We start from the raw sequence: 12,649 nt of genomic DNA, 5'->3' as shown, positions 1-12,649 counted from the left end.
ATGTTGATAACAATCACTCTGATAAGGGCTAGCAATGGGAAGCCCTAACTGTCTACAAAACAGGAAAGTACTATAATCACGGCACCCCCTGGTGCCTGACCGCCAGGGGTCTGTTCTCTAGGTATGTACCTGAGTTGGATTGGGCAAGTACAGCATCACCACCGCACAGATCAAATGCGTGTTATAAATTATGTATTTTCAAACAAATAAATCATCACCGGAGGGGCGGGAGAAGAACAAAACTAAAGTAACAAGTCGCCACCTCCATCATGAAACCAATCAATCCCTCATGATGTCCTCCCAAAGCACCCACGCTTTTTCATTCATCCCGTTTCGATCGATCAACCGACCGTAAGAATGACCGTCAACAGCCGCGGGCTGAGAAAAAGAAAGTAATATAGACTCGTGAATTCAAGAAAAAAGGGGAATCAATAAAAGTGCCGCGAACGGCGATCGAATCGAAAGAAAGGTAAGATAAGAGCATAACATCCGAAGCACTGAATCATGATGCGAAATCCACGGGACGAAACATGCCAAGGCCCACAACTCCATCCGTCCAAGCCGAGTGTACTTCCACAATTGCAGAGCGTCGGCGCGATCTCGTCGCGCGACTCACTCGATCGGGTCGCAGGCATTTAGAGCGCGCCCATCAGAACGGCAAACGAGCCGGCGACCAACGCCGCAGGAAGATTCATTCCCAGATTCATGGCGCTGTCCTCAGATTCCGACGGCTTCGCGGCAGAAGAAGACGAAGACGACGAAGACGATGAAGAAGCGGACGTGGACGAAGGAACGGTCGCGGTCGTCGACGCAGAGTGGCTGGCCGCGTGCGACGTGGCGGAAGCGGAGGTCGTATAGACGGCATGAATGAGGGTCTTCGTGATGGTCTCGTGGGTAGTGATGGTCGTGGTGGTATCCTGCGCCGCGGCCAGGGGCGCAGCGGCGACGATGAGGGAGGCAATCGCAGCAGTGAACTTCATTTTGACGGTCGAGAGATCGATGCTACTGTCGCGAAAGAAATTCGGACGAAATGGGGCACAAGTTCTGACTATGAAACGGAAGAAGAGTGATCGGATCCGGCTTGATCGCGCTTTGCGACTTTAGCGTCGAGGCGAGAAACAAGAAAGAGCGTCAAAAGTTGGCGTCAAATTCAAAAGAACGAATTGGGCGCTGCTCGCGAAAGCAAACGAATGTCGGCCTCGCAGGGGGGCGTGCAAAGCGACCGGGCAGAAAGGAAGGATGTTGGCAGAGAAGTGCGCGAGGGCCAAGGGGGCGATGGGGGGTCTATATTAAAGTTTTTACACCGTGAAGCTGACTAACATGAGGTGTCCATGATTCTAGCCTAATCTGGCCCTGCATTAGCGGGCCTGGTTTTTCTTTCTGAGCGATCTCCCGCTGTGTTCGCTCGGGGGGTTGTCAAACTCGTTAGGGCCGCTGAAAATGAATGGCCATGGGCGAACCCTGCCCACTCTTCCCACTATGCCCACTCTGGGGGAGAAACTTTGCCGCTGGTGGGATCAATCAGCACTATCGCGCTGAAGCTGAGACTAATCGGGAAATGTCGCTCCTGTTGGCACCGGCTGATTGGTGGCAAATGCATTGCTCATTTCAAAATTCAAACCCAGCTCGTGTCGGTTCCCGGTGCAGTTAGTCGGGTATTTCAGCTGGTCTGCCAACACATTGCTGCAGCGATGACACACAGCATGCTGCCAGATGTCATGTACCTACAGTATAGAAACAATCAATACCGGTTCTCGGCGAATCCACTGTTTGGCCTCCTCCACGGAACAAATCCGTGGGTGGGAGCAGGCGGCGATATCCGAATCCGTATCGATAAAACCACGTGACCATCCCGCAGGAACCAGGATCGACGCCCAACCTGCCATATGCGAACCATTGCCTCCAGGGGCAATCCACCACGCGATTTGATTGGCCATGCGCGAAATGAAGTTTCTCTTAGGTTATGCTAGGTTAGGCAGTGGCTGCAGTGCTTTCTCCGACTGGCAAAGGGCAGACGGTTGTGCCTGAGGCCCACCAGTCCCACGGTCCCACTACTTTGTCGTCGCCAAAGTCCACGCCGATGAAATCATCTCCCGTTCGGCCGACTCCTGGTTCGCTCAAGGATTGACAGAACATCGCCTTCTCTCCCGCCAGGTTCTCGAATTATCGATCGACATGTCGATCTCTTTGTCAGAGTCTGGACTGGTCGTTCATAATGATCAGGATCGCCATAGAATAAAGCGATAGGCCGGCAATAAGAAAGGATGTACTGTAATAAAGGATGTGATCGGTGTGCACAGCTGCAAGAATTGTCTGATCATCGACACTCCACAATGAACGCAAGGTTCCCATAGATTGACGGTTTTCACTCCGGTCTCGCAGGACCATGGAGAAAAACTCCAAAGTTCAGGATTTGGCTTCGTACTGTCCGGAGTACTCCGTAACCTCCCCTGAATCGGTTGTCACGGTTTGATGCCTGATGGGGCTCAGGGGCAGAGATCAGCACGCAGCGGTTTTTTTTTCGCTTTCCTGAATCTTGCATGAATATGCCTTACCGGTCGGTATGGTTGCACTTCTTGCAGTGGATTCGTCAAGTCCAACCATCGCAAAAGCGGCCAATGCCCATTTTACGGTATGTTCAGGGATCTGCCATTCATCGGATCTACCTATGAAGCTCCCTAGGATGCGTTCAAGATCACGTTCATCCGTCGTTTGGATTTGTAACGTCGGTCAGAGAACCTCGGTCATGCATGACGAGATCGTTGTGAGGGTTGAGACTGTTGTAATGTGATTAGGATGCACTGTTTCAGCAATTCCTTGTCGATATTTACAGCAGTCCTTGCCAGAGAAAGACCAAGGCTCAAGCTCAAGGTTAACAAGATAATTGTTGGAATCCGGTTGTCTCACTTGCGTGGACGATTCGAAACTACCAATCTACTCAGGCTATACCACGAGTAGTACGCGGGCCCAATTTCGATACCTTCCTCCATCGTGGTATCATACCTCGGGTATTCAACTTTGCCGAAGCTGGAACGAATTCCGTCACTTAAACGGTCGTCATGATATGCTCGACCCTGAAGAGTCTGACTCAGCCAAACGAACTGCACAATCTTTTTCTCCCAAACTGCTGGGACCTGGACATAGCCGAAGTCGGAACCATAGCACCGCGCTCAGACGCTGCCGAAGCTCTACCCCGAGTATGCTAATAAGATACATCTTCAAAATACTTAAGCTTGGCCGAGGAAAATGTGTTGAGCAAGAACACGAGCCTGCAGGATGGTTCACCCATCAACAGTGATGATCCTCATGTGTAAAGTCAACACAGGGATTGCGCGTTCGGTTGCTTTAGCGCTACAGCTCTAACATGTCCTCAGGACAAATCATGACAGACGAATGAGGCTCCCGCTAAGACTCCAAAGTGTAGACTAATCATCGAACAAGAAGCCCATGCCGAAGAGAGACTGAATCATCTCCACGGTTACTCGATTAACTACCAAAAAGATCGGTCCGACAAGGAAGTAACGACCATCTATTGTATAAGAGGCAGGAACGATCAACATGCTGCAATATAAATCCTGCAGATGGAGGTGGTATCTCCTCACTCTTCCAACTACTCGAGTCTATCTCAAACTTCCTGAGACTGATGTCAGAAATGGATGATTTCTATCATCCATTTAACACTAGACATTAATAACTACCTTCTGTGGAACAAGAACATTGTCGTCTACAGTAACTATTCCTATTAAACTTCTCCGAAAGACCAACTAGTATGTGTGTTACGAACCCGGGGATCAACGACCAAACCACTTGGCACATCCTTTTTCTCGAGCTATACTTGAAGCTCTGCTTGCTATTTCCATCAAGCATTCCCAAAAATCGCAGACCAAGTATTTGTCCGCTAGGTCCCTGATCCGGGCGAACATGGGGAAAGGCAGCGGAGGGTCATATGGCAACGGTTGAAATATCCGTTAGGTACAGCTCTGGTGAACAATGCAGGAACAAGCTCCCAGCAAAACAAGATCTGATATACAGACTGCGTACCATCAAACAAAAAAGACTATGGATTAGCGAATTTGGGTATTAATTGCCGGAATCCTAAACCCATCCTGTTTTCAACATTCTGTTATGAATGCCGGCAGAGAGGAACGAGCTGCAAGAGCTGAAAGTTCTCTCGGTACAAGGACTCTGGAGAAGCTTAGCAGTTGCGCGAATTGTTTGACACAATATGGGAGACATCTTCTGCGGTCAAGAGCAGTTCAAGCCACTGGCGATGGAAAGAAGCGTCACCTTGTTCGATGAAGACTATGTAGAAGATACTCCTTGCCTGTTTGAGAAAGTCAATCTCATTTAGGCCCGGGGTGAGCATCTCGGGGGAAAGGAAGCAAGAGAAGCCGCATAACTCGATTGCCTTTTATGCAGGCTGGAGCAGACAGCAATGGATGTGTGAGCTCTTCTCTTTGTCGATGACTAGCGAAACTGCCAATGACAACTGAGCTTAGTTCAACGTTGTTCTCATGGTAAGTTTTCCTTTTGTTATGGACACACAACGGTACGGACAGGAGACATATCATTGTAGGAGAGGCAGACGGCAGGGTCTGACGGAGATGAGGTGACGACAAAAAGAATCGCTAAAGCTCTGCATTTTGTGATGACAATTCCAGCTTGAGGTGTTGCGATCCGTAATGGTGTCTCTGAATTGAGTCAAGGAAGATGGTACAAGATGCAATTGAAGACTCTATAGGGACTAAACAGTATAGGTCCCAAGTTGCGGGAGGAGCGCAATAGATGTAGATGTCTGCGCTGGGGAGTCAGCGCTGGGTGAGTCTTGTCGCTGACTTATCTCGCGTCAATGTCTTGATTCGACACCTTCAGCAGTCAACACTGAAGCCTCACCCATGTTGAAGGAGCATGGATTGCATGGGCTTGATCATTCTTACCCAGCGGTAAAGTTGATGCTCGTATCTCATGATCATGCTTTTTCTCCTTCCCATCCGATATCGTAAGACTATGCATGATTATCACATGATATGGAGAACAACATACTGGTCTCTGGCCTGCAGTCTTCAAGGAATCAACAGCGACTTTGACCTGGTGTCTGTATTGAACGTGGCAAGATGGAGAGTAATGGCCATCTACAGCCAGTCCTGTCCACGAAGAACCTAGAGTTGAATCAAGATTGTCGCGAGATGAATTGCCAATACATATATACATGCAGACCTTCATTAAAATCATTCTTATCCCGAGTGGTTGGTTTGATTCAGACAGGCGTCGGGAATTTGAGCCGCCGTTGTTCATCAGTAGTGTACAGAGATTTGACAAGCTTGTGCCCCTTTTATCGACGTGCAGGATAGTCTCGAGGAAGCATCACCATCGGCCGCCCATGCGCGCGGCGCCAGGCTTCATGGTAAGGACCCTCAGTTCGGATAACGCTACCGATAGACATGAAGAGACTGCGCCCAGAGTGGTTAGCGGGTCTCAGGACAATGAAAGTAGATACTGACCCAAATGTCGCCCCGGATCCCATCATGTAGTTCCCCAATGTACGCAGAATGCCATTTGGACCTGCACCGTGTCGGAAGATCACCGCGACACCTGTAGAAAAGCAATTGATGATCAGCTCAGTTCTAGAGCAATGTGCAATTTAAACTCACGTACCGCCAATGAAGCCCATGATTGCCCCAACAGCTATATTCCATGGTTAGGACGAATAGGAATCTAGCAGCAAAGCTAGAAATCACGTACTGCCTCCCATCAAAGCACCCATTTTCACTGCAACCTATCAGTTAGCTCATCAAAGCTCCGAACATCTAGAAAAGTCGCACGACTTGCTTTTGTCCCAAGTCGACGGCCCATGGCCCTGGGGTGAAACGGCAACCGGTGGCATTTTCGCTGCCTTTGAATCTATTTTCTCGCGCCCCTCCGATGTCTGCAACAAAGGAAAGCAACCTTGTAGCGATCGGAATTCGTCGTCTACAAGTTCTTGGAAGCTCTGGAAGCGTCTCTGGTGGCTCTGGCCCGCCGAATAATTAGGCGGGAAAGGACGGCAGTAAACTAATTATGTAACAACACTATTCCCCAAACGGAAAATGTACGGCCGATTTTTTACTCGCTTAGGTGACTAAATCACGTGACTCTCCTTTTGAGGCGGGCGGGCTGTTGATCCGTGATGAGGCGCTTCGGCGACTTGACTCTGACGAAGATGATCGTGTCGTGCCGATTTCTGCGGTTAAAGAGTCCGCTCATCGAGACTTGAATTCTCTGCAGCGACCCGGTCTTCATCGTCGTTCCATGTCGATTCGCAGCCGTCGCTTACCGGCATTACGAGGCCCCCCTGAGCGGTCGCTTCTCCTGACAAGACGCTCGGTTTAGGATTTTTATTTACCAGCGTCGGCGCTAACCGCGCAATCTCGTGATTCTTGTCCTTGATCAGAAAAAAAATCGCATGCCCTCTGCAGTTCATGTAAGAGTTGGTGTGTTCCGTGGACTTGAAGGTACTTTTATTACCCAGTCACTTTGTGATGATCCTTGCATGCTGACTATGGAAGTAGCATCGACGTGACCGATCGCCCGTTCCAGGGGATTTACCTGTTTTACTATTCTGTATAACAAGACGCCTCCCTGAACTCGACTCCTTTCCTCATGACAGCCGTCGCCTCTCCACCCAGCGTGCAATCGGCGCCTCGTCTAGGATGGTATTCCTCCAGTAACGGACAGACGCCTCTGGGTTCCATGAACGCGGACGACGTGTCGCAGATGTTCATGCCCCGGAAGAGCATGCAGCGCTCGAATTCTTCTTCGTCGACATCATCTACCTCTACTGTCATTAATACCGGTCACAGTGGGCGAGCCACCAACGGTGATAGCACCACGTTGTCCAAGAAGAAATCGTCCAGGGGCCTGTGGCCGCCCACCAAATCGGAGCCGGTGTCTGGTGTCACCAACGCGCGATCGCAGGCGGTCTCTTCGTCTCCTTTTGCGAACGGTGGGTCGACGGCTTCGTCCGCCATGTCGGCCATCCAGCAGTCATCCCCGAGTCCGCAGTCGCCGCATCTGCCGCAGTCTCCTCAGCCAAATGGCCTGAATCCTGGATTCAACGGGTCCAATGATCCTCCAGCCATTCTAACTCTGGTACCTCTGAATGGAACGTTTGAGAAGAAACAAATCATCGTTCCGTACTTTCCAGAGGTACTCCGGATTGGCCGGCAAACGAATGCAAAGACCGCGCCGACGCCGATGAACGGATATTTCGACTCCAAAGTCCTTTCTAGACAGCATGCGGAGATTTGGGCTGATCGCCGCGGCAAGATTTGGATTCGAGATATCAAATCATCGAACGGAACATGGGTGAACAATCAGCGGTTGTCACCAGAGAATCGGGATTCGGAACCGCACGAATTACGCGAAAATGATACGTTGGAGTTGGGTATTGACATTGTCAGCGAGGATCAGAAGACGATCGTGCACCACAAGGTGTCTGCACGCGTGGAGCATGCTGGTATCTACGGTGCCAACCCGAACATCTGGGATCTGAACTTTGGTGACATTGACCCAACCTCTGGCGGCGGTCTCCTGCCATCACCGCTCAGTCAGCCGCTTTCGCATCTGGCCATGCGGCGCAATAATAGCACGTCGAGCAATCGTAGCACGCAGAGTGCCACCAGCACGCAGATGAGCATGCTACAGCAGCAGCGGCAATTGAACTACTATCAATCTCCAGTGACAATTGAACAGCTTGTCAAGCGGTTACAGGTGAGACAGTCGCAAAAAAGGATATTAAGCAGGCTTTGCTGACCAGCGCCCAGGCGGAGATGAAGCAAGCAAAACAACAGTCTCAGGATCTTCGGCAGACCGATGACTTGTTGCATTCGTTAATATCACAGGACATCGTGCCGAAGAAAGAACCAAGCAGTTCAAAACAAGTGAACGGGCGACCGAAAATGACACGGCTGGACTCCATGTCACGATTCTCAGACCCGCCGGCACCACCACCACAGCAGCCCTTACCTGAGAAGCCAGACGTGGCGTCTCGATCGCAGGATGCTCCGGGAGGAATTAAGCGGTCAGAAACGGAGAAGCAGTCGAAGCCTGCGACCGGCTCTCCTGTATCTCGTGAATCCTCCAGTCAGATTGCGTCACTTTTGGAGGCGTTGTCAACGACAAAGAAGGAACTGGAGGCCCAGAACACGCGGGTCAAGGAACTGGAAGATCAGTTGCGGCGGGAGCGCGAGGCTCGTGAAATTGCTGAAGAGCGAGCTCGACAATCGGAGCAGGCTGCTCTGGAAGCACGACGGCGCGAGATGGAAGCTGCTTCTAAACCACAAGCTGACCAGCTCGATCGGGCCAAGTGGGATGAGCCTCAAAAAGAGGCGGAAATCGGCAAGGCAGAGGACACGCCGCAGCCAAAAGAAGAAGACGCTAAGGTGCCTGTCCTTGATGCTCACAGCCAGCAGCTGCAGCAGCGGCTGGATAACATGGTCGCCGAGCTTGCTGAAATGAGGCAGCAAGTGGAGCACTTCAAGCAGCGCGCGGAGAAGGCGGAAAGCGAAACGGTCGACGCGCGTAAGTCATTGGCGGAGATGATCGAAACGATTCGCCGCGAGCGTGAGATGCATGCCGCGCAGCGCAGACGCAAGTCGACCGACGAGGCGGAGCCGGTGTCGAGGCCGCTGGAGGAGAAAGAGGCCGTGCCTGCTGTGGCCGACACGGTACGGCCTTCTGGTGGGGTCGACAAGCTGGCGAGTCCAATGACGGCATTGCAAGAGCGACGACAGAAGCTTGTCGAGACCTCGACGCCGTACGCATCAATGCTGGGCGTGGTGCTCCTCGGCGTTGGGTTGATGGCCTATCTTAACGGGTGGCAAAAGATCGAGCGATAATACAATAAGCTCGAATTAATACCACAAAAAGTATTATACATGTATGTTCTATTCACTACATCCCTCGTTTGCGGCTGGAAATTTTCGCACGGCATGGATGTACGGGGTGTAGGTGTTTGGTTTGTGTTTTTTGCTGATCCAGTTATGATTTCTGGATGTCCTTCCCTCACATGTTTTCTTTCCTTTCCTGTCTACAGCATAGCATGATGCGCTCCTTCTGGGTCTATATACATTGTCACCATGATTTCTTATTGTATCAATGGGAACAAGGGATGTTAATCAGTATCGTCAATGCTTCATGGGTATCTTCTAGTATCCGAGAAAAAAAGAAAACCAAACCAAACCAAGGCGCGATGTATCAGTATTTCAGATTGATTGCCACCTCGACCATCTTCACCCATCGTGTTCTCGATTCCGGGACGCCGTTCTCGAGCAGCGCACGTTGTGCTTGGAGCCGACGAAGCCGCTTTCTTCTTCGCCGGCGTTGGTTCTTCGACTCGACGGTTTCAGTCTTTCCACCGTCAGCGCTGCTTGCGTCCATGGCGTCGCCGATATCTTTGTCTCCTTCTTCTCCATCCTCTCCATCCTCCTTCTCAACAGGAACGATATCATCCACCACACAAACCGACCCCGTTTTCACAGACACCTCATATTCCTCGTCCCCTTTGCTCCCGTCACCGTTTCCGTCACCACCCTTCCCACGTTCTTCGAACCATTTTCCCAACTGCAGCGCTCTCTCCATCGCCCTTCCCGTTGCCCTCACGTAAACTTTTTCCTCCTTCAGTTTCTCCTTTATCCGTACCATATCTGCTGCTGTCGTTGTTCCCCCTCCTCCTTTGCCCTTCCCTTTCCCTTTCCTGTTATTCCGCGCTGCGGCCGTACACCCCTCAATCGCACGCTTCTCCGCAACCCGCAGAATTTTCTGCACGCGTTTGACTGCACTCATAAACGGCGTCCGAGTCCCCACGTAAACGATCTTGGGGGCTGTGGCGGGGTCTGCATAGGGTGATGCTGTCGGCGGATGTCGCGGGATAGGGCGTTTCTGGATGCGGTACGTCGGCGGGATGCGGATGAGATTTGCGGGTGTGTTTTGGCGGGGAAAGGAAAGGGATTTCGTGAGGCTGTCCTTTGGTTTCTTCTTCTTGCGCTTTGTCTTGTCGGTGATGGTTTGGTCGGTGCTAGAAGATGGCTCTTCTTGGTGTTGTTGCTGTTCAGGAGGCGGGTTGGATTCGGTTCCTTGCTCCATTTTGCCGGTTTATTTTTCTTCCCCTCTTCTTTGCTTTTTTTTTTTTTCTTTTGTTCGACGAATTTATTGGGTTTGGGCGTGATTGCGGATTTTGATCGCGGGCGGACGCGAGTTTGACTGCCGCGTCAAAAAAGTGAGCGCATCCAGCAAGCTTATCAAACTACTGATTCTTATCAGATAAGGTTAAAAACCCTAGACCTAATTGATGCCTCGCAAGGCAGCCAAATAAGCATCAGAAAAACCCGCTGCAGCGAACCTCATTGATCAGACGCAAAGCCAAGGGAATTTCATGCAATGAGATGGATCTGGTATTTATGGAAACTCCTCCTTATCTTCTAGTCCCAAGTTGAACCTAAAGTCGCTGGAATGAAGACCCCGAAAACTTCACCCTGGCCTTCCCAGAGAGGTGAGTATGCCTTCAGAGTAGCGTTTGAGTTGCCTTGCCCGGGTATGTACACTTTCTTTTGCTCTATTTTAGAATTATTCCGAGTATTATGATAGACACTGCCGTAGAGTACTTCGTGTCATGTATCGATGAAGCAATTGTATTCTATCCTCTCTCGGGAGGAGAAGCATACTATGATACGACGCATCGAATTCAATATCAGCATTCAATTATAACTCGTTATTTGATGATATGACATGGAAAGAATCTTTTCCAGGGACGGGCTCTACCATCGTTCCGATGGGACTAGTTTTAGAAAGAAGGTAGTCCGCACATTGCCCAGCACCGACCTTGATTCAGACAACGTTACGATTAACCATCAGCGTCGGCAACCGGTTGTAGCAGCTACTTAGCTGCTTCGTTCTGGACATCGTCGGGAATCAGCTGGCCGGCTATGGAAGCCTTCCCGTCATCGGACTCCCATGTCGCATTCGCACAACTGAATCCACTTCTGCAATTCGCTATTAGTTAAGTGCACGCTGAGTTAGCAGCAATCGCAGCACTGTTGCTTTCAGATTTGCCCTTTCGAGACATGCTAAGCTAATGTAATGCCAATATTGTGAACAAAAGAGCTTCCAGTGGAAGCGTACTGATGGCCCAAAGATTTAGAAGTGTGTTGGAAGAGGCGGCGGAGGGATAATGCAGAGTAAACTTGTGACGATAATGGCAATCTCCTTTCCCAGGAAAAAGGGGAAGAACGAAGAAGGGGGGAAAGAGCGGGCAGAAGAGAAACGCCAAAAAGTCCCTGAAGAGAGCACCGGCAAGAATGGACAAAGGCTCAACCAGCGCTGAGAGAAGTGACATGATAAGTGATTGCAAATACTAAGACTGGCAGTCAAAGAGAGAGCGTCGAGGAGTTATGGATAAGTCGCCATGTTGGTAAACATTGATCCCTGTTTCGAGTCGCTGAGCTTCACTCTTATTTTTTTTTTTTTTTTTTCAAATTTGAACTGATCATGGTCAGCAAAATCTCTCGGTCCTGCAGTGGATTTGGATTGATTTCAAGGGGAAGGACATGAAGATGGCCGGCCTCAGCCGTGCGTGTGTTGTACATGGTAGATCAATTGACTAGAAAATGGTGAGATGACACGGCTCAAAGAGCTACTACAAATAAGTATTATCGTTAGGAAGCCGTGGAGAGAAATCAAAGACGTATGTATTAATCGTCATTCTTCGCCTGTGTGGAATAGGCCAGTTGACAGCCAGACGGAACGGGAATGCTGGCAAAATCGACAATACATTGCGCACGCGCGGGAGGCACGGCAATGCCAGTTGGCGCGGCATTCGACGGGAGGATGGCTACGTTTGCGGAAACTTCGAGCCCAAGGCCGGTACGCCAGTTGGCGGATCCGTCGGATTTGCATGGGCCAGAATAAAATTTTCTGCTCTCTGGGTGCCAGGCGGACGCCAGTTGATGGAGGATGTAAACTCGCCTCATCGGCCTCTCAGGCCAGTTGACCCCGTTTGACAGCCGTTTCAGGAATCGCGCAACGTTGGTAAAGGCCGGTCTGCCATTCACTGAGCGGACGCTTTTTGGCCGGACCCATCATGCCCTTGCCGTCATCCCCCGGCCAGCGCTACGGCGCCTTCGACCTGAGTTCTGTATGTTCAGTTGATACATGATAGGAGCAGCAGGACTTCAGAAACCCAAGAAAAGAAATTTAAAATATACATACAAATGTCCCAATCCGGGGACTCAACTCAAATAGAAGAAAGTACTCTTCGCTACATGAAGCAGTTGTGCCACTCTCAAAGCAGCAACAGAAACATATCAAAACTTAAGTATGGCATTCAACCCCATCATCATTTCACGAAACGAATCGCCTCTCAACGAACCGCGTCCGTTGTAGTTTGGCCGGCTCAGCTTCTCGCTTGTCCTTAGCGGCAGGAACGCCAACCTTGGTTGTCGGCGTGCGCAGGACCGACTCGTCGGCTTGCCGGCGCTGACGGCGCTCGGCAGCAGTCTTACGCTTGTGCCGGAAGCCACCAAAGCCGCCACCGAAACCATTGCCGCCGCCGAAACCATTGCCGCCGCCGAAGCCGTTACCACCGCCGAAACCATTCCCGAAGCCGGGGGCACCG

The 12,649-nt window shown here is 50.8% G+C and overlaps 6 protein-coding genes across 6 annotated transcripts in view; 1 reads left to right on the top strand and 5 right to left on the bottom strand.

Moving 5' to 3' along the window:
* Positions 1-428: 428 nt before the first annotated feature.
* VTN49DRAFT_6413 (uncharacterized protein) lies at positions 429-2,136 on the bottom strand (the record flags this gene model as incomplete). Its single annotated transcript, XM_069414570.1, has 3 exons — positions 429-615; positions 664-1,098; positions 2,036-2,136. 3 exons carry the CDS (start codon positions 2,134-2,136, stop codon positions 429-431), a joined length of 723 nt encoding a protein of 240 aa, XP_069265802.1.
* Positions 2,137-4,846: 2,710 nt separating this feature from the next.
* On the bottom strand, positions 4,847-5,295 carry VTN49DRAFT_6412 (uncharacterized protein; the record flags this gene model as incomplete). The annotated part of the gene is made up of 3 exons (XM_069414569.1): positions 4,847-4,866; positions 4,938-4,983; positions 5,044-5,295. 3 exons carry the CDS (start codon positions 5,293-5,295, stop codon positions 4,847-4,849), a joined length of 318 nt encoding a protein of 105 aa, XP_069265801.1.
* A 37-nt stretch (positions 5,296-5,332) lies between these two features.
* On the bottom strand, positions 5,333-6,279 carry VTN49DRAFT_6411 (uncharacterized protein; the record flags this gene model as incomplete). The annotated part of the gene is made up of 6 exons (XM_069414568.1): positions 5,333-5,450; positions 5,502-5,592; positions 5,656-5,685; positions 5,743-5,769; positions 5,830-5,926; positions 6,133-6,279. 6 exons carry the CDS (start codon positions 6,277-6,279, stop codon positions 5,333-5,335), a joined length of 510 nt encoding a protein of 169 aa, XP_069265800.1.
* Positions 6,280-6,639: 360 nt separating this feature from the next.
* On the top strand, positions 6,640-8,876 carry VTN49DRAFT_6410 (uncharacterized protein; the record flags this gene model as incomplete). The annotated part of the gene is made up of 2 exons (XM_069414567.1): positions 6,640-7,749; positions 7,803-8,876. 2 exons carry the CDS (start codon positions 6,640-6,642, stop codon positions 8,874-8,876), a joined length of 2,184 nt encoding a protein of 727 aa, XP_069265799.1.
* A 358-nt stretch (positions 8,877-9,234) lies between these two features.
* Positions 9,235-10,122, bottom strand: VTN49DRAFT_6409 (uncharacterized protein; the record flags this gene model as incomplete). The annotated part of the gene is made up of 1 exon (XM_069414565.1): positions 9,235-10,122. One exon carries the CDS (start codon positions 10,120-10,122, stop codon positions 9,235-9,237), a length of 888 nt encoding a protein of 295 aa, XP_069265798.1.
* Positions 10,123-11,726: 1,604 nt separating this feature from the next.
* Positions 11,727-12,649, bottom strand: part of VTN49DRAFT_6408 (uncharacterized protein) — a gene marked incomplete at both ends in the record, with an annotated part of 2,879 nt that continues 1,956 nt past the window's right edge. The window contains one exon of the mRNA XM_069414564.1: positions 11,727-12,085. Within this exon, the coding sequence (XP_069265797.1) occupies positions 11,727-12,085 (359 nt within the window). The remainder of the gene's footprint in view (positions 12,086-12,649) is intronic.

The sequence above is a fragment of the Thermomyces lanuginosus genome, assembly GCF_041956635.1.
Source record: "Thermomyces lanuginosus strain ATCC 200065 unplaced genomic scaffold VTN49scaffold_40, whole genome shotgun sequence".
NCBI classification, from domain to species: Eukaryota; Fungi; Ascomycota; class Eurotiomycetes; order Eurotiales; family Trichocomaceae; genus Thermomyces; species Thermomyces lanuginosus.
This window is presented reverse-complemented; position numbering and strand designations above follow the sequence as displayed.